This window comes from Podarcis pityusensis, assembly GCF_964106645.2.
Source record: "Podarcis pityusensis genome assembly, chromosome: 1".
In the NCBI taxonomy this organism is placed as follows: domain Eukaryota; kingdom Metazoa; phylum Chordata; class Lepidosauria; order Squamata; family Lacertidae; genus Podarcis; species Podarcis pityusensis.
The window spans coordinates 16,963,960-16,988,988 of record NC_138028.1 but is presented as its reverse complement, the minus strand read 5'-3'; the positions used below and the strand labels follow the sequence as shown (position 1 = coordinate 16,988,988).

At 42.9% G+C, this 25,029-nt stretch overlaps 1 protein-coding gene across 5 annotated transcripts in view; it reads left to right on the top strand.

Moving 5' to 3' along the window:
• The window catches only part of WDR25 (WD repeat domain 25), a 100,666-nt gene that overhangs the window by 34,671 nt on the left and 40,966 nt on the right, over positions 1-25,029 (top strand). For 3 of the 5 annotated variants that reach the window (XR_013980390.1, XM_080985064.1, XM_080985065.1), the window contains exon 3: positions 23,871-24,018. Coding sequence is in view for 4 of the 5 variants with exons in the window: in XM_080985064.1 (XP_080841190.1) it covers positions 23,871-24,018 (148 nt within the window). In the remaining variant the exon portion in view is untranslated. Of the gene's footprint in view, positions 1-15,089; positions 15,416-19,459; positions 19,707-23,870; positions 24,019-25,029 lie in introns of those variants that run through there. The other 2 variants (XM_080985067.1, XM_080985066.1) reach the window with 2 other exon arrangements.

Genomic DNA, 25,029 nt, shown 5'->3' with positions numbered 1-25,029 from the left:
TGGCGGTTCACCTCACTGCAAAAAGTGAAGCTACAGGGAACCAGGCAGAGGGCCTTCTCGGTAGTGGCACCCTCCCTGTGGAATGCCTTCCCATCAGATGTCAAGGAAATAAACAACTATTTGACTTTTAGAAGACATCTGAAGACAGTCCTGTTTAGGGAAGTTTTTAATGTTTGATGTTTTATTGTGTTTTTAATATTCTGTTGGGAGCCTCCCAGAGTGGCTGGGGAAACCCAGCCAGATTGGGAGGGGGGTATAAATAATAAATTATTATTATGGTGGTGGTGGTGTCCATTTCGTCCCTTTACATCTCTGTGACGAAACTTCTAAATACACTGCAATCAAAACCAGAGTGACAACTTAGCACTCGGTATAATAGGTGCTAATAAAGACAGCGGTGGGACTCTGCCCCCTTGGTGCTCGCACTGCCAATAGGTTCTGATATCTGAAGATCCCTATTATCAAGATCAGGACCCATCAACAGAATGGAATCTGAAAGCTTCTGCAGTGCCACAATCTCTTCCTGTTAGAGAATCAGATTCTGTGGCTTGATCTGTTGTGATTTTGGGACTGATGGGTTTTTCTGTTCTAATGAGGGTTGTTGAACTGGATTGATCCCTGACTCTTTATATGCAGTTTCTCTACATTTCCCCCCAAGCTAAGAACTAGGAGAATCTCACCTTCTGGCATTTCCCTTAAGATAGTGATGCCTTACTGAGAAGGCAGGGATGGAGCATTCCCTGGCTGCTAAAGGCTATGGTATTTTCAGCTGGGCAAAGGGCCATTGAGGGGGCGACTGCTTCGCCTTCTGCCAGTGTGACAACAATTGCAGTTCTAGGTGATCTGATGAGTGATATTGGGTGATGGGGAGAAAGGGTGATTATCTCTTTCTCTTTCTCCATTAAGCTGCTCACAATTTTAGCATTAGTAGGATATAGTGTATCTATGAGATCACAAATTAGCAATTGTTTAAACTATTTAATCACCCTAGAAACTTCTTCCTACGAACATTAGAGACAGAAATATAAGTACCCTATTAATTGCAGGCAGTTTCCATTCCAGTCTTTAAATGGTGGTGGTAGTGGTGGGGTTTTGAAACCCTCCATTATTAGCTTTACTTTTAAATCAAATTAAAAGTAATATAAACTGAATAAGAGCAGCAGAGGGATTATTTATTAAAGCGCCTTGTTCATTTTATGTATTAGCAGCTATTCCCTAAGGCTTGAATTACTTAGGGATGGAATAGTTTGTAGCCACTTGCAATATAATGAAATAGAGCATTTAAATTCAGTGCAGAACTTCCTTCATTGCACACAGAGTCCCGGGTTTTGCTTTAGTGACCTTGGTTTTTAATTTTCTTTCTTTCGTTTTCTCTCTCTCCCCACACCCCCAGTTGATGCTTATGCCTCTTGTCTTGCATCCTCTATTACAGTTAAGAGGATATGCTGTACTTCTTCACTGAATTGTCAGATTTGCTCATTGTTTGGGGGAAAAGGAAAGCAAGTTAGATATGGTTCAGCTTCCTTATTTAAGTTTAAATGAACTTGCCAGAGCTGGCTTTTCTTCTTCTTTTTTTAATCTGCTGAAAACACATGGGCCAGCCTTTCCTGACATTTCTCTTAAGGCAGTGTTGGGGGACACACTGACTAATATTGTTTTGCTGGGCTTACGCAGCTTCCAAGCATGCTTGCGGAAATGTTAGCTCATCATAAACTTAGCAGAATTAAAGTTAATTATTTTGTGGTTCTGAAGCAATTGTTATCTTCTGGAAAAAGGATTTACAGAAGTGCTATAGCAAGCAAAGAGAATCGGGAAGAATTGCATATGACAACCCCATATTTTTCAATGTGTTTTTTAAGGAAAGAGAACATGGAAAAGCTACACCAAGGTTATCTGTATCCTGAATGCAAACAATTTACCTAAAAACACACATGCAAGATTTAAAAAAAAATGTTTTATAGGTAGATCTTCTTATACTTCATAAATCGTTTAAACCAGTGTTTCCCAAACTTGGGTCTCCAGCTGTTTTTGGACTACAGTCACCAGCATCCCTGACCACTGGTCTTGCTAGCTAGGGACAATGGGAGTTGTAGTCCAAAAACAGCTGGAGACCCAAGTTTGGGAAACACTGGTTTAAACCAATAAGCCATTCCAGCTGTTTCTGTGAGACTCAAAGGTCTTGCCCATCTTGACACTCTAGAGCAGGGGTAGCCAACGTGGTGCCTTCTAGATAATTGTTGGACTACAGCTCACATCATCCCTGACTATTGGCCATTTTAGCTGTGGTTGATGGGAGCTGGAGTCCAGCCACATCTGGAAGGCATTCTGTTGGATGCTGTGCTCTAGAACCTCTCAAAGCTTCATAGAAATTTGCCTTCCACGAGGTCAGACTATTATGTATTCTGAGCTCTCCAAGGTCTCCTATAACCTGCTACTTGAGCCTTTTATACTGGGAGCTAGGAGGGACTGAGTAAGGGGACGCAGGTGGCGCTGTGGTCTAAACCAGTGTTCCCCAACCTTGGGCCTCCAGCTGTTTTTGGATTACAACTCCCATCATCCCTCGCTAGCAAGACCAGTGGTCAAGGATGATGGGAATTGTAGTCCAAAAACAGCTGGAGGCCCAAGGTTGGGGAACACTGGTCTAAACCACTGAGCCTCTTAGTATTGCCGAGCAGAAGGTCGGTGGTTCGAATCCCTGCGACGGGGTGAGCTCCCGTTGCTCGGTCCCAGCTCCTGCCAACCTAGCAGTTCCAAAGCACACCAAAAAAGTGCAAGTAGATAAATAGGTACCGCTCCGGCGGGAAGGTAAAATGCTGTTTCCGTGTGCTGCTCTGGTCTCAGCGTTCTGTTGCGCCAGAAGTGGTTTAGTCATGCAGGCCACATGACCTGGAAAAACTGTCTGCGGACAAACGCCGGCTCCCTTGGCCTGTAAAGCGAGATGAGCACCGCAAGCCTAGAGTTGTCTGCGACTGGAGTTAACTGTCAGGGGTCCTTTACCTTTAGCTTTAGGAGGGACTGAAACTACTTTTTATGCAGAGGAAAACCTGCTCCTTGATCTTAGGAACCATCATGCAAACATTAGTTTGTGGCATCTTAAGAAGTGTCTGAATGCATAGTGAACAAACAGCTTTTCAAAAGATGTAGAACAATTTATTCCATAACAGTGAATGGTATTTCCCCCAGTCTACCAACATGTAAAATAATGGTTATTTTCACGATTTGACATATGGCACCTTGTATCAGGCCTTCACTTCTCTGCTCTGCTAAGTCATCAATAAATCACCAGTTACATAGACTTGCTTCCTAAGTGGTAGGTGCCTGCCTCTCCCCCCCCCCATTGTCCAACGCATGCATCTCTCTGAGGAATATTCTTGGCAGATATGATGGCTGGGGTATTGAATGTAAAATGAATGTCAATTTATGTTAAGCAGTCATGATAAATATATAGAACCTCCTGAGATGGCTCAGTTTGCAGTTGCTGTAGAAAAAAGCTGAATTGCGCATTTTCTGCAAGCAAATGTGGTGAACTGCCAAGAGGATTTGCTGTCTTAACAGTCTGTGTATAAGCTTCCTATTTTAAGGATTGTATTAGTAGTTCGGTTTGCTCTTTTAGCAGCCCAGAATGATTACTGTAATGACTTTTGTTTGAGTGGCAAGCTATTTATTGGAAGTAAGAAAGGGGGATATGGGGCAAGGGTCCACAAATCCACTAGCTGTGCTTATCATGGTGAGAGTTAATCACTCTCCACTGGCAAGTCGTGGGAGGAGCCACCGCCTTCCTCTCATTCATGGAGCTAGAGAGAGGGAAGATTCTCATCCTTGCAGTTGTATTGTCCTCCCTATGTTTTCCAAGTGCCTTGGAAACGCGGTGAGACCAGCCAAAACCTAGCCCTTTTCCTGAGCTCGGGAGCTGGAGACTGGTCATTCCAGAAGTTCTGTTGCTGTTTATCTGCAGGCATAGCACAACTGTGGGGATGATAAGCTCAGCAGAAGGGAGACAGACCTGTGGACTGTTTTCACAGGAGTGCATGTCTAGTTTCTCCAGGCAAATGCCCTCTCTGCCCCAGGTTTGAAAGAGGGATTTCAAAGCACTTGCTTTGCCAAGTTAGTGGGTCGTTGGGTGTAAGCCCCACAGGACTCAGTGAAATTTAATTCTGAGTAAATGTGCATTGGGTCAAGCTTCCTTAGAATTTCATTAAAAGGGGTTGTTCATCTTGTAGTGAGGTACCTTTCGCCACTGGATTTACAATGTTGGCTTTTTCAAAGTTCACCAGCTTCTTGCAGGGGTTTGGCTGCAGCTTCAGTTAGTCACTACTGTCCTATTCTTGTGACGCAGCAACAAGTACCAATTTCTTGCTTGTTTCTAGAATAGCGGCTTCATTTTATTTAGTCCCTGGGCTTGTTGTTCCAGCAATGAAAATGGTGCTGTGGAGCAGGGGGACAGCACAGCAATTTGTTTTGGTGCCCTTAGCTGTAGGGCCGCATTTCCAATTTTTGTGAGCTTCATTCTACCAGAGTTCCCACGCCCCGTATTCCAGCAGATCCTGCATGACTCCTGCTATAACTACTGCTATAGCGTTGTTGTTGAAATCTCTGTTTAGTGCACAGTGTTCTCCAGCTTATAATGCTCAACTTTATTACCGTTTGAGTTCCATTTCCCTGAAGTGCTTCTCCTCCTCAGAATGGTAAATGAGATTATTTTTACTTCAATAACATTGCAAAAACATGACCCTTATTTTCTGTTCCCTATACAGAAACCATGCCTGGTTATTTTTCATTTTGACCAATGCAGTCTTCTTCTCTCTGGTCTCCTAATGTCTCGCCGCTCATGTCCATCTTGTGCTGTGCTGTCAAAATTATTCACCTGATTCTTTGCTCTGACCGTGTGGCACCCCCTCCTTAAATCCCTGCACTGCTTTCTGTCCACTCTTGGATCCTGCAGAAGCTTCTTGTCTTTAACTTCAAAACTTTCCTTGGCTTTCCTCACCCATCCATTAGTTCTTGGACCTTATATCCCGATATAGATGACACTATTTCACTATTAATTATTTTGAGCTTGCACGATCTGCATTCAGTAGACTACGTGCCCAAAGTCAGCTTCCTTCCAAATGCATGCTCGGATGTTCCTCAGCGTTAACTCCTAATTTCCATTGCAACGTTTTAGTACCACCAGTACATAAACGGTAACATTATGAAAAGGAAGAGAGCTCATGGAAACCAGAGAAGCCTTTTCTGAATTATCACTGATAACGGAGTGATCACATTTTCTGAATTCACATTTTTCAGAAGTGACATGGGCTCTACTTAGAAAACTTAACATTTAATATATGGGCAAGACAGGGTGGTGTGGTAAGTGTAGGGTTCAGAGTATGTGGGCAAATAATGGGCACTAGAGGAGCAGGTAATGTGGGGCTTAGGTGATTTACGTAAAGGTAAAGCGACGCCTGACTGTTAGGTCCAGTCGTGACCGACTCTGGGGTTGCAGCGCTCATCTCGCTTTATTTGCCGAGGGAGCCGGCGTACAGCTTCCGGGTCATGTGGCCAGCATGACTAAGCCGCTTCTGGCGAACCAGAGCAGCACACAGAAACTCCGTTTACCTTCCTGCTGGAGTGGTACCTATTTATCTACTTGCACTTTGACGTGCTTTTGAACTGCTAGGTTGGTAGGAACTGGGACTGAGCAACGGGAGCTCACCCTGTCGCGGGGATTCGAACCACTGGCCTTCTGATCAGTAAGCCCAAGAGACTTTGTGGTTTAGACCACAGCGCCACCTGCGTCAATTGGCAAATGTAACATAACTTTGGTTCAGGGGGAGTGGTGACTGGTGTTTTTTTTTGGGTTTTTTTACGAAAAAGACTGAAACAGTCACCAGGAAAGGGTAAAAGGGTCCTTTTACCTTTTCTTGTTGTTGTTTAGTCGTTTAGCCGTGTCCGACTCTTCGTGACCCCATGGACCAGAGCACCTCAGGCACTCCTGTCTTCCACTGCCTCCCGCAGTTTGGTCAAACTCATGCTGGTAGCTTCGAGAACACTATCCAACCATCTCATCCTCTGTCGTCCCCTTCTCCTTGTGCCCTCCATATTTCCCAACATCAGGGTCTTTCCCAGGGAGTCTTCTCTTCTCATGAGGAGGCCAAAGTATTGGAGCCTCAGCTTCAGGATCTGTCCTTCCAGTGAGCACTCAGGGCTGATTTCCTTAAGAATTGATAAGTTTGGACTTCTGGGGTGGCGCCATCGGCAATGGCGGATTCCCTCTGATCTGGAGGGACTAGCTCCACGTGAAACGGGTCTTTTCCGCTACGGCGAAGTGGGGACCCATTCAAAAATCACAGGCGAATGAAGCCTGTGACCATGGGACTCGGCGGGCACCCTTAGCGCCCCCCCAACCCGCAAAGGAACCCACTAACGGGCTCCGAAGCGAAGAGGGGGAAGTGGCGCGGTGCTGAGAGTCAACTGCTTCTTCCATGAAGCGAAGCCGCACAGCCGTTGCCGGAGAGCACTGCCTTTTTCTGGAACAATTTGGCTTCTAAAATAATCACCCGTGAGTACCTAAACTCGGACAATTGGACTTTAAATAAGGACTTGTGAGCAGAAAGGAAAATTGGACTTAAAAGTTTATCTCAATTTGGCACTGAAACGGGAAGGTCTAAACAGGATGTCAGCCTTCTGTTTCTTTGTAGATAGATTAAAGCAAAGACATGGCAAACTAGAGCTCAGAAAATCGCCTGTAAAAGATTAACTTTCATCATTTAAAATTATTGAACCCCCTTCGGAAGCAGGAGAAGAGGGGGGGATTTTTTCAGACTGTTTAAACCTGCAGAAGTGAGGGTAAAGTAAAGTAACTTTCCACCGTCCTGATCCTGGAGCGGGGTGTTAGGACTGACGTTTTTTGAAGCTCATTGACCAGAGACAACGTTTTTGACAGATAGCCATAAGAAGAGAAACATTGATTCCATTGTTCCCCCTCGCTTTTTAAAGGAACAAATATTGACAAGATATCTGAAAAAGGAAACTTTGTTGCTAGACTTGTTTTTAAAAGAAAGAACAAATAGAAGTTTTCCCCCTAGAGGGAGACTGTGAAACTGTAACCAACTCCGGGGAGCTTGCAGCTGTCACAGATTACAATCGTGGGAATAGACTTCTGACTTTGCAGGACAATGTATTCAGAAGCTCTGTTGTGTGCTTTCTATAAAACAAATGCCCTACTGGAACAGTTACATGAGAAGACGAATTTGATGACTGATTCGATCAGAAATTTTAAACAGGCAGTGGGAAATTTTGAACAGGCAGTGGGAAAATATATGGAGCCCACCCAGGAATTAAATCAGGAGTGTGCCCAGACAGAACAGATGAGGGAAGAGGATGTTGCTGAATCTTGGGCGCCAGAGATGGAGGGAGCTGTGGCCCAACAGGAACATGAGCTTTTGGATTTGACAAATGAACTTGGAAAAAGCCAGATTTGGAAAGAAAAAGTTTGGTTTGGTTTGGAAATGGGGGGCTGGATAGACCCCCCTATGCAGGGATGTTTGGACTTTTCAAGTCTGGCAATGGGCCGTGAGATGTTTGGGGTTGTGGGGGCTCCTAATTTTGGAGGGATTTTGAAACATGGAGTTTAGTGTGGGTTATGGAAAAGGGGCTGATCTGTCGAGAAGGGTCAAAAACATGGTTAAGCTGGAGTTCCCACGAGTGAAACGAGCAGGAGACAAGGGAAAATACAGTTATAAATATGAAGAAGAGCTGCGGAAGGGACATGGAAGAGACTTAAGGGCCTCAGATATAAGGTTACCAGGTTAATGCGCTAGATCGATGGGATAATAAGGACTGACAAAACCCGGGACCAGGAGGAAGGGACACTGGATGAAGATTGGATTGTTTTTATTTCTTTTTTACTACTAGGATTGTTTTATAAAATTGATGAATGTTAGAAAAATGTTGGAATGAAATTACTTGGCTTTAGTAAAAATGTGTAAAGAATTACGTAATATTATGGTTATGAGAAGTTGGTAAAAATAAGATTTAAGTTTTAAGGTTTTTTATAGTAGGATAAGATTAAAATAGTTTAAGGTAATGTAATGACAGAATATTATGAAATATGGAAAGGATTTGCTGCGACAATTAATAACTAGGATACAAAAAAAGGGAGGAGGAGGAGGTCAAAGAAAGAAGGTAATGACAGTTGAGAATTTGAGAATAATGGATTTGTTTTTAAATGTTTGTGGTGTATTTTTGTTTTTTTGAATTTGTATTGTCTGATGTGGGTTTTTTTTCTTTGCTCTTTCTTTTTTCTTTTTCTACCTTGTTCTCTTCTGTAATTTAAATTTCCCCCCCCAATAAATATCATTAAAAAAAAAAAAAGAATTGATAAGTTTGATCTTCTTGCAGTCCGTGGGACTCTTGAGTCTCCTCCAGCACCATAATTCAAAAGCATCCATTCTTCGGCAATCAGCCTTCTTTATGGTCCAGCTCTCACTTCCATACGTCACTACTGGGAAAACCATAGCTTTAACTATAAGGACCTTTGTTGGCAAGGTGATGTCTCTGCTTTTTAAGATGTTGTCTAGGTTTGTCATTGCTTTTCTCCCAAGAAGCAGGCATCTTTTAATTTCGTGACTGCTGTCACCATCTGCAGTGATCATGGAGCCCAAGAAAGTAAAATCTCTCACTGCCTCCATTTCTTCCCCTTCTATTTGCCAGGAGGTGATGGGACCAGTGGCCATGATCTTTGTTTTTTTGATGTTGAGCTTCAGACCATATTTTGTGCTTTCCTCTTTCACCCTCATTCACCTTTTACCTTACCTGTTACCAAATCAATTGGTTCATGCAGACAAATGGTGCTTTACCGAATGGCCTTTTGTGTGACAATTTGCACCAATGCTAACCTGTACCAGTGGACAAGATTTTGAAGTAGCAGCACTAAGCTTTAAAGAAGGCTCAGTTATAAATTCTGTTACGCACCAATGCATCCAATTTAGGTTAGGTTGGGAACTTTCCAACCTGGTGTCAAAGCTCAAACTTTGCTAGCCTAAACTTGCTGTTTAGTCATGCTATACAAGACAAGGCTGCTCATCCCTCCCCTTCCAGTATCCATGGCGATTGCCTTCTGGGCTCATTTCAAATTTGTGATGATAACACCCGGCATCCCTAAGAGATGGCCTCAATCCTTATACAGTCTTTAAGATTGGCTAGGGATGCTTCCCCTTGATTTCCAACCAAGTCAGAACGTGTGTGACTTTCAGAAGAAGTACAAGGCTGAAAATGAATAATTAGGACAATCAGCACATTGTTAAGCTAAGGGTACCCTTCCAATTAAGTACATAAATTGCAGATGTTTTCATAGGTGTGGGTGGGTGGTGGTGTTGTTTGTTATTATGTTAGGCATTTTTTTGTTTTTATATTGTAAACCACCCTGTGATTCTCTGATGAAGGAGTGGTAGAAAAATATAATAATGGTAATGATGATGATGATGATAATAATAATAATAATAATAATAATAATAATAATAAGTGTGCTTGGAGCACTTGGAGTTCTTTGGCTGCAATATCCTTTTTTCAAAAACGCTCCCACCGCAAAATGATTCTGGACAAAGCCATACCTGCAGAGTAGAATTATTGTGTTTGGAATTACCTTGGTATTTCTTCTGAAAGCAATCCATTGCGCTTTGTTAACAGGTAACACAGCTTTCAGTTTGAGGAAGGCCAAACTTAACAAATACTTATATGTTCCAGCTGAAACCTAATCTATATTAGAAATCTCTATATAAGATTTCAGTCATTTCTCTGTAATGTTGCCCACTGCCTAGATGTCTGAAACGGGCTGGGGGGGGGGGGGGAATCACTGAAGCTGAATGTTCTGTGCTTCAGCTGAGACAAACAAATGTTATATATATGTATGTATGTGGTGCCACTGATGCATTATGATGTGGTAATGATTTTTAGTGGCAGAAAGACTGCTGGCTCTGTACATTTGAAGTTGATTTGTGCTTTCAATTTAAGTTTGCTGAGAGATTTTTCTCTTTGTTGAGTTTCAGGTTAGGTTAAGACTGATGAATTATTAGATACTTTATAGTTTCCCTGAACAGATGGCCAACAGCAAGCATTTTAAGTTTAATAGTTATATTAATTAAAGCTTCACTACGAACACTGCGGTTGTCACATGAATCAGGAAGTATGGTTTGTCCTGTACTGGAGATCCTTATGAAATCCTTGTTTGTTTGGTATTTTGACTTAAAGATATGGAGCCTTTTTGCTCGTGAAGTTTTATATGAATGAATTCCTTCCCTTTAAAGAGCAACACAGCTCCATTTTGGGATTTGGAAAACAGCTTTATTCTGCTGAATTAAATTGGGCTTCAGAACAAGTGTGGTTCAGAGTTGTTTAATCAGTAAGCCACTTAGAGACCTGGGTGATCCTTGAACACTTGGAGGTTGGGGATGGGGTCGGTGGTTGCAGCCCCAACCACCCATTCCTTAATCCGTTTACACCCAAATAAAATTTGAAGATTTTACTTCCTGATGCGCCAGCTTAAAAAGCAAGAGAAAAGAAAAGGAAAAAACCTAGGATTTTCCCTTGTCTCCTTCTGTTATTATGTATTAAATGTCAGGAGCTCATCCTACTCTCGAGTAGGACCCTGGCAGAGACACATGCCTGACTGGCATGTTCCCTCCCTCCTGGTTGATCGTTTGGGAGCTTCAAAAGATTTCTTCTGCCTGAACATCACAGCGACCGATGGCAACAGACATTGGCACACTTAGGGATCCGCAGAGTTTGCGCATCATGCGTAACAGACCTCAGCAACTCAGCATTTTGGCTAATCTACTTTATTTACATATAAACACACACACAGCACTGCAACAGTTCTCCCTCTCTCCCTAGCATCAGACAACAAAGAGAGAAAACAAAGGACAATAGTCCCACTTCACGGAACACAGTAACACAAACATCCTGTCTCCGTCACTTCCCACTCTGTTGAGTCAAAACATAAACCGTCATGTGAAAGACAACAATCCCATGACTGCAATCATGGAGCAGGAATTCTAACATTAAACCCCTGATATGCATGCTTTATTGCTTGATGTAGTTCCCACATTTTCTTTTCAATCCAACACTGGCGATCTTGAAGTCTTGCCAAAACAAAAGTGTTGGGAATTGCGAAAAGCTTAAATTAAGCAAGCCTAGAGCCTACAAATCTTGTTGGTGTAAAACCAAAGGTGGGGGAGCTGCTGTACTTTGGGATGGATGCACCCCTCCCCCTCCACATCCCACCCTTCCTCTCCTGCAGCTCGTCTTGGGGGGGAAAGCATTCTGTTTGAGGTAACCAAAGACTTTTCTCAAGCCTGAAGGCAGCCTGGGATGTGTTGGGCAGATGGGAGAATTACATTTGGAGAGGGAAGGGTTAACTTAATAGCTGTTGTGGGGGGTTGGACTGTCTGTGTTTATCTGGATCATGTCCCTCCGTAGGTCTGCGTGGATAGATAGACAGAGAGACAGATAGATAAATAAACACATAAACAGATTAGAGATCGATAGATAGACAGACATATAGATAGATGGGAAGCTTTACCAAGAGATCAAGGTAAAAGTCAGATCCAGTAGAATTAATTTGAGCCTTGAAAAGCTGAAAGAGGAAGTGGGAAAGAGTGTCACGCTCCTAGCTTTCTCTTTCAGCTTCATGTACTTTTCATGGCCAAGGGGGCAGGGAGTGGAGAGAGCTTGAAGTCTTTGTGGGCACCAGGGAAAGACCTCAGGGGCACCATTGCACTCACGGGCACCGCCTTGATGACCCCTGGACTACATTTAGGGGTGACTTATCCATTAAGCCCAAATTGGTTTGGCTGAGCAAAAAACTATGCAGAAAATAAACATCACAAGATTGTATTGTGAGCACTTCATTAAAAACGACAACTACTCTTTTTTCTGTATGCTTGCTTCCGCGGCAGCATCACACTCGCTCCAGTGCTGGGAAAATAGGGAGATGCTTGTAACACCCCAATTCTCACAGCAAAGGAAAGCACCTGAGCTTGTTCTCTACCTTGCTACTGCACATTCCGGAAGGTTCCTCTCCTTGCGCCCCCACTGCCCACTTGCACTTGTTTATCTTGCCTAAATATCATTTAGCCTTTGTTGTTGTTTAGTTGTTTAGTCGCATCCGACTCTTCTTGACCCCATGGACCAGAGCACGCCAGGCACTCCTGTCTTCCACTGCCTCCCACAGTTTGGTCAAACTCATGCTGGTAGCTTCGAGAACACTGTCCAACCATCTCATCCTCTGTTGTCCCCTTCTCCTTGTGCCCTCCATCTTTCCCAACTTCAGGGTCTTTTCCAGGGAGTCTTCTCTTCTCATGAGGTGGCCAAACTATTGGAGCCTCAGCTTCATGATCTGTCCTTCCAGTGGGCACTCAGGGCTGATTTCCTTCAGAATGGAGAGGTTTGATCTTCTTGCAGTCCATGGGACTCTCAAGAGTCTCCCCCAGCACCATAATTCAAAAGCATCAATTCTTTGGCAATCAGCCTTCTTTATGGTCCAGCTCTCACTTCCATATCATTTAGCCTATCCTATAACAATTTAGAGTATAAGAGAATGTTTGTTGTTTGGGATTAAATACATTGCCGTACAGTATGTTTACAGTAGTTTGTAGGGCATGAAATGGAAGGCTGCACCGTGCCCTAGTGTTTGTTCAAGCATGCGGATGATTTTACATAGATCGCCAACGTGGTACCACAGGTGCACATGAACTCTCAGAGTTGCTCCCCCCCCCCTTTCTTCCACTGAAGGAGGCCATCTTTAGCCAATAGACTTTTCCCCAAGCCTACTTGTGATGTAGGAGACTATTTTGGGCAAGCTACATTTGGGGATGGGAAAGTTGTGGTGTTCACAACAGTTTCTCAATTTCTCAGCTTTTCAAATATGCTCACAGGTCCCAAAAGGTTTGTAACATGAATCTGAGATGTCTAATCCCTGCAGTATAAATAAGGTTGCTTTCCTAAATTTCACTTGGTCAGAAGTTTTTGCTTCAAAGTTCTAGTTACAAAAGTCATACATTCCCATCTCAAGAATGAGCACCTTCAATATTTCCTTTAAACTGCTCTGTTGGAGTTTCTTTATTCGCTAACATTTTAGTATATTCAGTTTTGATCATAGAAATATCCCACTAACTTTTATTTTGTCTCTGGGCCATTGAATTATCCCACTATAATATCCTGTATGTGCTTTGCTTTTAACTGATTTGACCCATTTAATGTTCTTCACTGCATGGATAAAATTGAGTACATGGAGGTTTTTCCTTTTTCTTTTTTTAACTCTCTTAGCCTTTTGCAGCACACTATGAGGGAAGCAACTTCTGAAATAACGTGCATTATTGTTGCCTTAAAAAAAAAAAGTACTGTTGAAAAATTAAACAACTGTTTTCAACTGCAAATGTTAACTGTTTCTTTTCCTGTAAAAATGATCATTCAGTTGGCAGCCTGAAATGCATATATTTTAAGCTGTTAACTTTATCCAATCTGGGTTTTCAGAGAATAAAAAGGCAAGCCAAGTTGTTTTTAAAACTAGCAAAAAACTAGTCTTGAATTTTTTTTTCTATATGCAACTTTGGAATTCTAGGACGTATTGTATGATATGACAAGATTTGTTCTATGGTTTGTCGGGGAGAGCTAAAACACAACCACTGGTCTGGACTACACACATGGCTTAGCTCAGTGCAGCAATAAAGTGACAGAAGATGCCTCAATCTCTCCAGGAGCTCAAACATTTGCTCGTTGCCACTGTGCCATGGGCTGGCTAAATGTTACTTGTGAAGAAGGACATTGTGTAGATGAAAACAGTGTATGTATGCAAGTATTGCAGTAGAGCAGGCACTTCCAACTCACAAGAGAATGTGATCTGCTCCTAATATAAAAGAAATGGCAGTGATCTACCCCTTGTCATTGGAGGGAGGAGGAGCGTGCATTTTTTCAGGGGGTGCCAAGAGTTGAGCTTTTTTTTAGGGGGGAGTACCCTGAGTTTTTGAGCTATTTTGGAGTGGAAATCCTTAAGTTGATGAGCTTTTATGGAGCGGGGATGACAATAAAGCAATCTCCTGAAAGTACAGCGCTGACAATGGCACACAGCGCTAAAGCCAACATTGCTTCCGCTAGCCACCTTGACCTGCGCTCAATGCTACTGCGCAGCCGGTGGAAGAAACTAGGGAGCGGCGACATTACTTGCCGATGAATGACCCCAATCAACCAAGATCACCCGGCGATCTACCTGTCAATTGCGGTCAGCCGGTTGGACATGTCTGCAGTAGAGTATATAATGAATCCTATCCTATCCTAGGCTTTCTGTCTCCTTCCTTATCATGTATATTTTTCAGACCTGTAGCCGCACAAAAGTCTACAGATGTGCCCTCATGCTTCTCCTTCCAGGTGAGCAAGATGCATTTCCAGGGTTTCTAGCCAGGAAAAAGGGCACAATGCAGAGCCCAGTGGCCTGGGGAGTGAGGGCCGGAGAGTGGGAGCTGGATGGCCATGTTTGACCTCAGAGGTATGAGGTTCCCTACCCTTTGCCTGCCATGAGCTGGCTATCACAAAAGTTTTTGCTAAGGCACTGCACTTAAAACCTGTCCCCAGGTGGTAGATTTCACTGAGATTTGTTGCATGTGCCTCACTCAGCAGCCACAGATAATTTTCTGTTGCCGACAGTTATTAAAGCGCTCGCATCCTGCATTCCAGTTCTGCAAGGTGGTTACCACTATTATTAAAACTACAAATCTAGAAACAATAAAAAATTCAAAACGGCAACTAACATGATTTGATCCGCGGCGTCAAAAAACCCCATCAGGAATTTTTTTAAAAAAGACTTTAAAATGTTTTCCTTGTGATCAGACGCATTTGTTGGTTTACAGCTGATATGTGGAAGGAATTGAGGTTTATTTGAATTAGCTCACGGAAAGTTAGGCATGAGCCAGACCAGAGTCTGGTGATGCAGTTCCTCCTGAAATTCCACCAGAGTGCCAGGGCCTCTCTCTGATTGGCTAAAGAGTCAGCTAGTCACACAAGGGGGGAGGAGCAGCACTTTGGGAGGGAGAATAAAAGGAGCAGTTTCTGAGGGAGAGAGTTAGAGAGGGCTAAGGTTCAGGTTATGAGATAGGGCTTGATTTAAGAGGAGAGATGGGGCTGAATATGAGAAGATGGATAGGGCTTGTTTTGAGATGGGGGTTAAGGAGTGAGGTAGGGAGTAGGATAGGCTCTGACTGAGGGAGAACTGGTTCTGAGTTCAGTTAAACATCCAAACTGAGGAGAATATTCATAGCAAGAGGACAGAGCCTGACAGCTTAGATAGGGAGACCGGGTTGAGGGTCTGGGAAACGTAGACAGACAGGAGCGTCCCCTGGGTCTGTTATGCAATTTTGGAATACCTCAGGAGTGAGATTGTTAAGTGAGTGGGTAACTGGGGAAAAGTACCCCTCGCTCCTGAACCAGGGTAATAAATCTGTGAAGGAAGCTGTTCTGCAATAAAGATATTTAACGGAACCACCTGTCATAGCTAAGTAACAGAAAGTGATTTAAGCATCTTACCAACTGATTAATAGCGACTGGAGTTTAAGAAGAGCTGTGCCTATACTAGTGTATTTAAGCCTGTGACATCTTTTTTTGCCCACTTCTAGTAATAAACTAAGTTCTCTTTGTTGAAAACACTTTTCTTGTTTGTTTGATCAACTCCTGCCTGGGACTCTAAATCATTCAATTTTCCCTCACACAAGTCCCCCCTCCCCCCACGGCGGCAACCTGTGGTAAATTTGGAAAACTTCCTATTAATTGGTGGACAATGAGGATTGTGCGCTGTATTTAATAGGGGGCAGTTAGCGGGGCAAATCTGCCGCATTATTAATTGGTGATAGGTGGTTGGATCCGCTACATCAGGCACCCTTTGGTTTTAAATAGAATATGAGCTTGCAGGTGCTGGAAATACAAATGGAAAGCAGCAGGGCTGGGTGGGGGGGGGAGGGACAAGTGATGGCAATCTCTGATCTGTCTCAACAGACTAGAACACATTCATTAATTGCCTTTATATCCTGCCTTTCCTCCAAGGAGCTCAAAGTGGTGTACATGGTTCTCTCACATTTTATCCTCACTGCAGCCTTCTGCGGTAGGCTGTGCGGAGCTCAAGGTAGTTCCCCCCCCCCCGATCTTTATTGAATTTTTAGTTACATACTGTACATAAACATACATTATATTTCACATTTGTTCTTGCTCTCCTGAGCTGACTTCCCTCCTTCCTTCTTCTGGCTTTTTTGTGTCCTCTTTAACTTTTCGCATTGTCTTTGTCCATTTTCCACAAGATTGTTCTTCTTTATTTTTCCCATTAAATGTCTGTAAACAAATAAATCTGTCTATATATACAAATTCTTGCTGTCTGTCTATATTCATTTACAAATATTGTTCAATAATAATCCTAATATACATTTTTAATTCATTTTGATATTATTATCCAGTAAATTTCTTGTATTTTCCCGTTATGAGATATTATTTTAATTCTACTGGTTTCCTTATTTCACATCATCTTCTCTATATATAACATAAATTTTCCCCATTCTTTTTGATATGTTTCATCCCCCTGATGTCAAATTTTTGCTGTTAATTTGGCTATTTCTGCATACTCCATAACCATAATAGAAGAATGGCAGTACAAGGTTACAAGAGCCCAAGGTAGTTCAGTGAGCTTCATGTTTGAATAAGATTTTGAACCCGGGTCTTCCCATTCCTGTTGCTGATGCCATAACTACTGCACCAGTTTCTTATCAAGATACAGTCTTGCATGTGTTTCAGCCTGTGCCAGTCATTATCCGACTCCTGTTTAGCACAGGAACCTCTGGTGTGGTTTCTTGGCAAGTGTGAATCTTGTTTAGACTCTGACCCTGAGCACCGCGCTGGCCTCTTGGTGTCCCCTTGCTGATCAGCAGATTACCCTTCTGTGTATCTTTTGCTACATACCCTTGATGATTATAATTGGCTTCTGCAGGGTCTGTTTCATCTAATCTCTTTGACAATCGCAAATGCCATTGATTACCTTTAAGTCTGAAGAAAAAGAGAACTTGCCTTTTATTGCTCAGTTGCCTCTGAGGCCAACACAGGGCAAGCTCTTTTAAGAGTATGGAGTAAATATACTGGTGTCAGACCAATTACGGTAAACGAGACTTCTGCAACTTGGGGCCCTCCAGATGCCCCAGCCAGCCTGGCCAACATTCAGGGGTGATGGGAGTTGTAGTCCAACAATATCTGGAGGGCACCAGGTTGTGGGTGGGCAGTTTAAAGCCTTGTCTCTTGGGGCCCAGAGACAAACAGTGCTGTGAAAGCCAGCCAGCATCTGCTCTGCATGCAGAAGGTTCAGTCCTCGGCATCCCCAGGTAGAGCCAGAAACCCTGGGGAGCCACTGCCAGTCAGTGCAGACAGTACTGAGCTAGTTGTACCAGTGGCCTGGCTCTGTATAAGGTAACTGTTGGGAAACTGTATACGTGCAGCTACTCACACAGAGTCAATTAAGGTTTGGCAGACAGCCAGAAGGTTATGTCTGCCTGGTGATAACAGAGACATGGAGACAGCTCCCTGATTGGTCAAGCTCTCTCAAGGGAGTGATAATTAATAGCCTACTAACTGGAATGTGTTGGTTCGTAGTTCAGAGTTCAGTAGCTCAGTTGTTCTGTGTCAGTGTAGGAGTTGTGAGTCGTGTATGAGAGAGCTAGCTAAAGACCTGTGTTCTGTTCCTGTAAATAGTCCACTGTATATAATAAACACCTAACTACAAGTTCCTGGTTCCTGCTTTGTCTATCCTGTCTGCAGCCAAGTTGCCAATTGCTTCTGTGGATTCTGTGTGTACTCTGCTAGGTCTGGCTAAGGTCCTGCAACTAGTCGGAAAGTTGCGAAACACCAAATAGGTTTTGCCAATAGTCACTTCTTATGCTCCTATGAAATTATATCTTCCTCCTGTGTCAGCGGCACCGACTCACTGGCTTCGAAAAAGAGAGGAAGGCAGCTGAGTGAAGAGGAGAGGTTTGGTGTGCAGAGAGAGCTATCAGAGCAGACAGATGATTCATAAGCAGGACTGGGCCTTCTGACGGATAGTGGAGCCCATCCCTTGGCAGAGGAGAAGTGATTAGGTCTTGAGGAGTGAGAAAATGAGCATGGTCTGAACGAATCTTATGTGCTCTGTAGAGAATATCTCATGCAGTCTTGGTATCTCATTAGAAAAAATACCTGCTTACAAGTTGGGGTGCTGGGTGTAAAATACTGAACTTTGTGACTTTCTTATATGGTCAGTCTTTAATGGGATATTTGTTTGTCTACTCTGAAAGAACAGAGAAAAGTGTGCAGCACAGCCTCTCCCCTCTCTTACACACACACACACACACACACACACACACACTTACACTTACTTTTCTTGTGAAAATTGCCTTTTTATAGTTAATCGTTTAAGTACACCAAATATCTTCTAAGTAATTTACAGCCTGTCTTTTCAACTTTACTCAACCATCAGCTCTCTCAAAAACTCCCCTTTTCCAGATTCCACCTGGGTATGATTTACTCTTTATTAGTCTAGTAAAATGTGACAGGATCATCAAGTCTTTCTGAAGAGTTATTTCCAACAGCATTTTTTAACACTTCTCCGCAAATAGGGCAAAATAAACTATATTGACAGCGTGACTTGCCTTGAATCTATTCTCAAAGACTTTGCAATACCTGATTGCTCAATATAGCATCTTTTTGAAGGTACAGAAATAGAGCAAAGGCCCATCAGTTGCCATGTCAAAGAATGATTTTTGTGTCCTAAGAAAGAATTAAGTTGCACCATGGGGAGCCCAAATTGAAGTTGTGTTGATTCATTGAGACAGCATGCAGTCAGGGTCTGGTTCATGCAGTTTCCTGCTCAGCACATACCCTCTTAGCATTCCCCAGAGATGTGCATGTGTGATAAAAAATAAGGCATGATTCAGACATTCAGAGATTTGATGGGGACTAACTTCTATGGTTATCTTCCCACCCCTCAAGCTACTGGATCACAGAAAATTACTCTTGGCCAATACACTTTGGTGTTTGCATTATATGATATGTTTGTCCATGACAGCCTCTCCCAACCCTATGTTGAGTGTTGTGTATGTGCCACAGAAGTTCAGTCAAGCGCTTAAGTTCACCACAGGAAACAACTGTGTAGCAGAGATAGCTTTTACTTAGCATACACACACACTATAGATGCACACTACAGTTGCTGCAAGAAGTCTTCACTCTCTGAGCCCAGAGAGGGTTCCAGCTTATAAAATTCTTGCTGGGACAAAGTCTACACAGCAAGCGCAAAACCCAGTTGCTAACAAAGTCCTACAACTGCTAGAATTCTCTCAATCCAGAAGTCTTGCAGGTTGTCCAACTTTTCTCAGATAAGCTCTTCACAAAGGCTTCCACACTTTCACAAGATTGTTCCAACAATCTCCGCATCTCCAAAAGATTCTCCTGTACTTCCCAACAATGGATGCTGTAACTTGAGCCTTGTCTACCCAATGCTACATGATAGTTTGCCCAGCAGCTCAGATAAGACAGTCACAAGACACCTGTAGTTATACTTTTCTTAACACCCCATTCCTTTCAGATGTTTTAGACTACAACTCCCACCACCCCAGCCAGCAAGCTAGTGTAGACTGGTTCTCCCCAATTCAGGAATTTGAACACTAATTTATTAGGTATGCTAACTCTGATAGTAATTTTAAGGTGACCTGAAAAACCAATTGTACTATGCAGCTTGAAAGCTAAATAGCCAAAAAGTGATCAAAAACCAAGTAGAAGATAGTAATCCTGCATGTTAATCCAACATTTTTATTGCCATGGGATATTAGCATTACGCTCTTAATACAAAACAGTAAATCAACATAATGTCTCGTAAAGAGACCCATTAGCATGTTAGCTGGGTATTACTGTTCTGATAAACTTTGGAGATATATTTGTTATTAAAATGTGCTAAAAATAATGACTATAAAGCTGATAGCTTTTGATTAATGGGATATCTTGATTATCCTGAAACCCAAAGTATAATTACAAGTTGTAATTCCCACCGTCTATTCAAATGTTGTGGAAATTAAATCTCTTATTATTTCCGACCTTTATTACAATGATTTGTTATTGTTGTCTTATATGAACTAGCCAGAGAAGGGGAACCTCTGGCTCTACAGATTTTCCCATCAACCACAGCCAAAATGGCCAATGGTCAATGGACTTTCCATACCTCTAAGGATGGATGGATCAGTCTATTTGTGCTCTGTGTCACTTTTGCATGTGTTGATTCGTAATTCTCTTCCATACCCTTTCCACATTCATTTGCAGTTTATAAAAAATATGTATGAAGGTTTTCAAAGTATTTCTTATCAAAATTAAAATAGGCATTTCTAAATGTATTTTATCGAAGCAAGCATTTCTAAATGTATTTTATCTCAAAGTACGCATTTTAAAACATATTCCTGCTTTTTGTTGAGCTGAGAACTACACTGCGACATTTGCTGAAGTGTGATATACGATGGGCAGCACTGTTGTGATCTGTGCACCATTGTGAAATGTGCAGATCAAGTCAGTTCTTATTGAAGTTTGCAAAGGTCTGTTTCTTCCAGCCTTCCTATATGCTTCTGATAGCAATTCACTTCATGGGAGCCTGTCTTAACTCTTGAACACTGTGGTTTGCAAACCAACCACTTGGATTCAGACCTACGCAGACTGATTGTGACCATCTGAACTCTGATTTTCACTAAAGTAAAGCTAGGCTGAGATTTAAACTAAACAGATACTCTATGTCACATAGAGGAGGGAGAAAGGTTGTTTTCTGCTGCTCCAGAGAAGCGGACACGGAGCAGTGGATCCAAACTACAAGAAAGAAGATTCCACCTAAACATTAGGAAGAACTTCCTGATAGTAAGAGCTGTTCGACAGTGGAATTTGCTGCCAAGGAGTGTGGTGGAGTCTCCTTCTTTGGAGGTCTTTAAGCAGAGGCTTGACAACCATATGTCAGGAGTGCTCTGATGGTGTTTCCTGCTTGGCAGGGGGTTGGACTCGATGGCCCTTGTGGTCTCTTCCAACTCTATGATTCTATGTGGTTTAGGAGCGAGGGGCACCCTGTAAATAAAAGATGTCCTCTAAAAACTCTGCTGGGTTCACTGATTGCCTTATATATATATAAAACTAATGCCTTGCTATGTGTGAATCTTACTTCCAATTTCAGTCCACAGAGTCACCGTCATAATTCCATAGCAAAGTTATTTAATAGTAAGGGCATCAGGCAACTACTAAAGCTGCATTGCTTTTGTGGAGATGAAATATAAAGTATAGATGGCTGATAAGTGATAAGATTGTTTCTTGAACTAGCCGAGGATGATAAATGTGGCAACAGAAATCTTTCATGATCAGTTCCAACGTTTTCAGGAAATTTTCAGGAAATTGTGCCTGCCACACACTAATTTATTGCCTTTAATATAGTTTCAGAATGCAAGGTTCTCTCCTTTTACTTTAAATTCAGTCTTGCAAGCTAGTCTAGACAAGATGTTTGGAACACTTAGCCTGTCCAAATTTGAAATACAAGCTTAAACTGCTGTTGCCGAAGGAAGAAGACAAGGTGATTGGAAGCCCGAGGCCAATTATTTGGGTTCCCTTGACTCTTGCCCCTTGTGACCAATGAAACCTGCCTGGTCCAGGTTATGTGTGCTCTTCAGAACACCATATCAGGGCACCATATTGGTGAACCCTCCTCTACACTGGTTCTGGATGATGGGCTTCTTCCTGAAGTGTGGAAGGAAATGTTATTTCATACATATTCTGAAATATTTAAATAATTGCAGGTTGGTCTCAAATTAGCCACGCCCTCTTTAATTTTTTTAAAAAAGCAAGGTGAATAAGTTGGCTGTGGTGTGACTGCTTAATGAATTCCAGTGACAGACTTCCTGGAACATGCCAGCTGGGCTTTAGGGAAGGTGTCAGTACAGAGACAGCATTGCTTTACCTCTTTGGTGATCTGCATCTAGAGATGGACAGAGGGCATGTAACCGTGTTCAGACTTTTCAATCTCAGCATTTGACATGCTTTGCCACCTAATCCTTCTGAACTGTCTGGGATTGATGGGAAATGGGGACGCCACTAATAATATACTAGCTGGGATCCTAACTAGTGCTCCATGGGTGACATGGAGGAACTTGGAGTCCAGTGGAGGCATTTTTCACTGATCCACCCTTCCCCATGCAGACCCCCACATTGCCCCTCAGTATCCTCAAGAACTTCCCCCAACACCCTGGAACAGATTTTCAAGGGGGCAAAGGGGGAAGGGGAGAGGGGTGAAAAATGCCCCCCTTCTGCTGGTCTGGTTTGTGGAATCACACCCATGGGATGCAGCCACCAGTGGATGCAGCCATATTTCTGTCAAAATGTGCATCCGTGTGTCACAGTGTGTATGTTCTCATGTATTTCTTTTTATATTTATATGCCACCTTTGCAACAAGGAGGCCATAGTTCTCCTCCCCATTTTATCCTCACAACAACCCAGTGAGGTAGGTTAGGCGAAGAGACAGCAAGTGGTCCAGGGTCACCCAGTGAGCTTTGTTGCTGAGCAGAGATTGGAACCCTGGTCCCCTCGGGTCTTAGCCCAGCACTCAAACCACTGCACCCCACGGGCGCTCCCTTCTGTTTGGGTGCAGGCAAACACAGGGCTACACAAAAGGCTCTTTCACGAATACTGCTGAATATGTATGTTGTTGTTGTTTAGTTGTTTACTCATGTCCGACTCTTTGTGACCCCATGGACCAGAGCACGCCAGGCACTCCTGTCTTCCACTGCCTCCCGCAGTTTGGTCAAACTCATGCTGGTAGCTTCGAGAACACTGTCCAACCATCTCGTCCTCTGTCGTCCCCTTCTCCTTGTGCCCTCAATCTTTCCCAGCATCAGGGTCTTTTCCAGGGAGTCTTCTCTTCTCATGAGGTGGCCAAAGTATTGGAGTCTCAGCTTCAGGATCTGTCCTTCCAGTGAGCACTCAGGGCTGATTTCCTTAGGAATGGATCGGTTTGATCTTCTTGCAGTCCATGGGACTCTCAAGAGTCTCCTCCAGCACCATAATTCAAAACTGAATAAGAGCTGTTCGACAGTGGAGTGGTCTCCCTTGGGAGGTTATGGACACTCTTTCCTTGGAGGTTTCTAAGCAGAGGCTGGAAGGCCATATGTCATGGATGCTTTAGCTGTGATTTCTGTATTGCAGGGGGTTGGACAAGATGACCTGGGGGTCTCTTACAATTCTGCAATGCTATGACTCTAAGACCTGTTTCTAGTGCTAACTGAATGTGGTTATCTACCCCTTTTATGTATGTCCTCCAGCTAGGAACTACATCTAGCTTTGTCATCCTTGTATGTTTTGTGCAGTTGTAGCCCAGGAGAGGATCTTCTCTGTATAGAATTTCCTCCTCACAGAGACTCATCCGGCACATTCATTCCTGCATTGCAGGGGGTTGGACCAGATGGCCCTTGCTGTCCTTTCCAAATCTATGATTTTGTTGCTATTGTTGTTGATAGACTTCCTTCTGCAGAATAGCCCCCTGCCCTCCTGGTTGCCAGATATTCTATGGCTCTGAATAACGTTCCATCTTGAATGGTGTGCGGAGGCCATTTCCCACTTCCCGTTATAAACACAACTAATGTGGCTGCTTCACCTCCGAGCAGTTTCTTCATTTTAGGTGTTTGCATTCCATTAGGATGCAAAAGTGTTGCTTCCTAATGATACTCTCAAAGAGCTCTTAAAGTGATCAGAAGCCACTGCTATTCCCTGTTGGCCCTTGCTGCAGTTGGTCGGCTCATCTTTTTTTAAGTTCATTATATTTTCCTTTTAGGTTTGGGATGCTGTGGATCGGGGCCGTTGCTTGAAAACATACCTTTGCCACACCTGTGCCGTTCGAGCCGCCCAGTGGACCCCCTGTGGGAGAAGTGTTCTCAGCGGAGGGTTTGATTCTATGCTTCATTTAACCGATATTGAAACAGGTAAATATTAATATAGGCATGTGTTTTGGCTTGCATGTGAAATACTATTTTCTTACTACATGGAACATTGTGGGGCTTAAAATGTTATTTTAAAAGGTATTCAGGTCCTTAGAAAGTTTAGTTAATTTTAGTCAGTTTTAGTATTTTAACTTTTGTATGTTTTAAAGTAGAGTCGCAAACCTTTCTTGATTTTACTGTTTTATCTTCTATAAACTGCTTTCAGGGTTTTTAAAATCAAGTGGTGAATAAATTTTATGAATGAATAAGTAAATAAACACAGGGAAAGGGGCCAAACTACACATGGCAGTAGTAAATGCATATTTGCATCTAAGGTGCAGCTTTTAAAAAATGCAAATTGAATCAGCTTTTTATTGGCTGGGTGGGGGGGCAAGGTGAAATGTTAATTAATTGGATCGGAACAGTTATGGAAGGGAGATTTCACCATTTTCTTCAGTGCTTGGTTCCAAAGAAATTCCCTCATCTGAAGCTAGCTGCATTGGGAGGTAACCTCCCTTAAGCACTAGTGAGTGTCCTCTGCCTTCAGAGCAAATTCCAGCTTCAGAAGACAAATTTTCTTTGAGACATTAGCAAGAGAGGAAAGAGTTAAATTCCCCTCTCCACATGCTTTGATTCTTTTAATTATCAGGCCCCCACCCCACCTCAGCTCCTGCAATCTGCATTTTTTTCCTAACCCCCCCCCCCCCATATTGGATGCTAAGACACATTTACTGCTGTGTCTAGTTTGGCCCTAAGTTGTACTGAAATCAATAGGTCTTGCTTCCAAACAAGACTGTTAAGGACAGCCATTTAAGCGTTTAATTACTTCATCAATCTGTTTTTCTAGGAGGCCTTTTCTAACTTTCTGTTGTTTGTTTGTTTAGTTACTTCCAGTGGTTTTTAAACTAATTCCTCCCATGCAAGCTTGACTGTTACATTAATGCTGGAGTTGCTCTGTCCCAACTCCTAGCAGTTCAAAAGCACGCCTGTGCGCAAGTAGATAAATAGGTACCG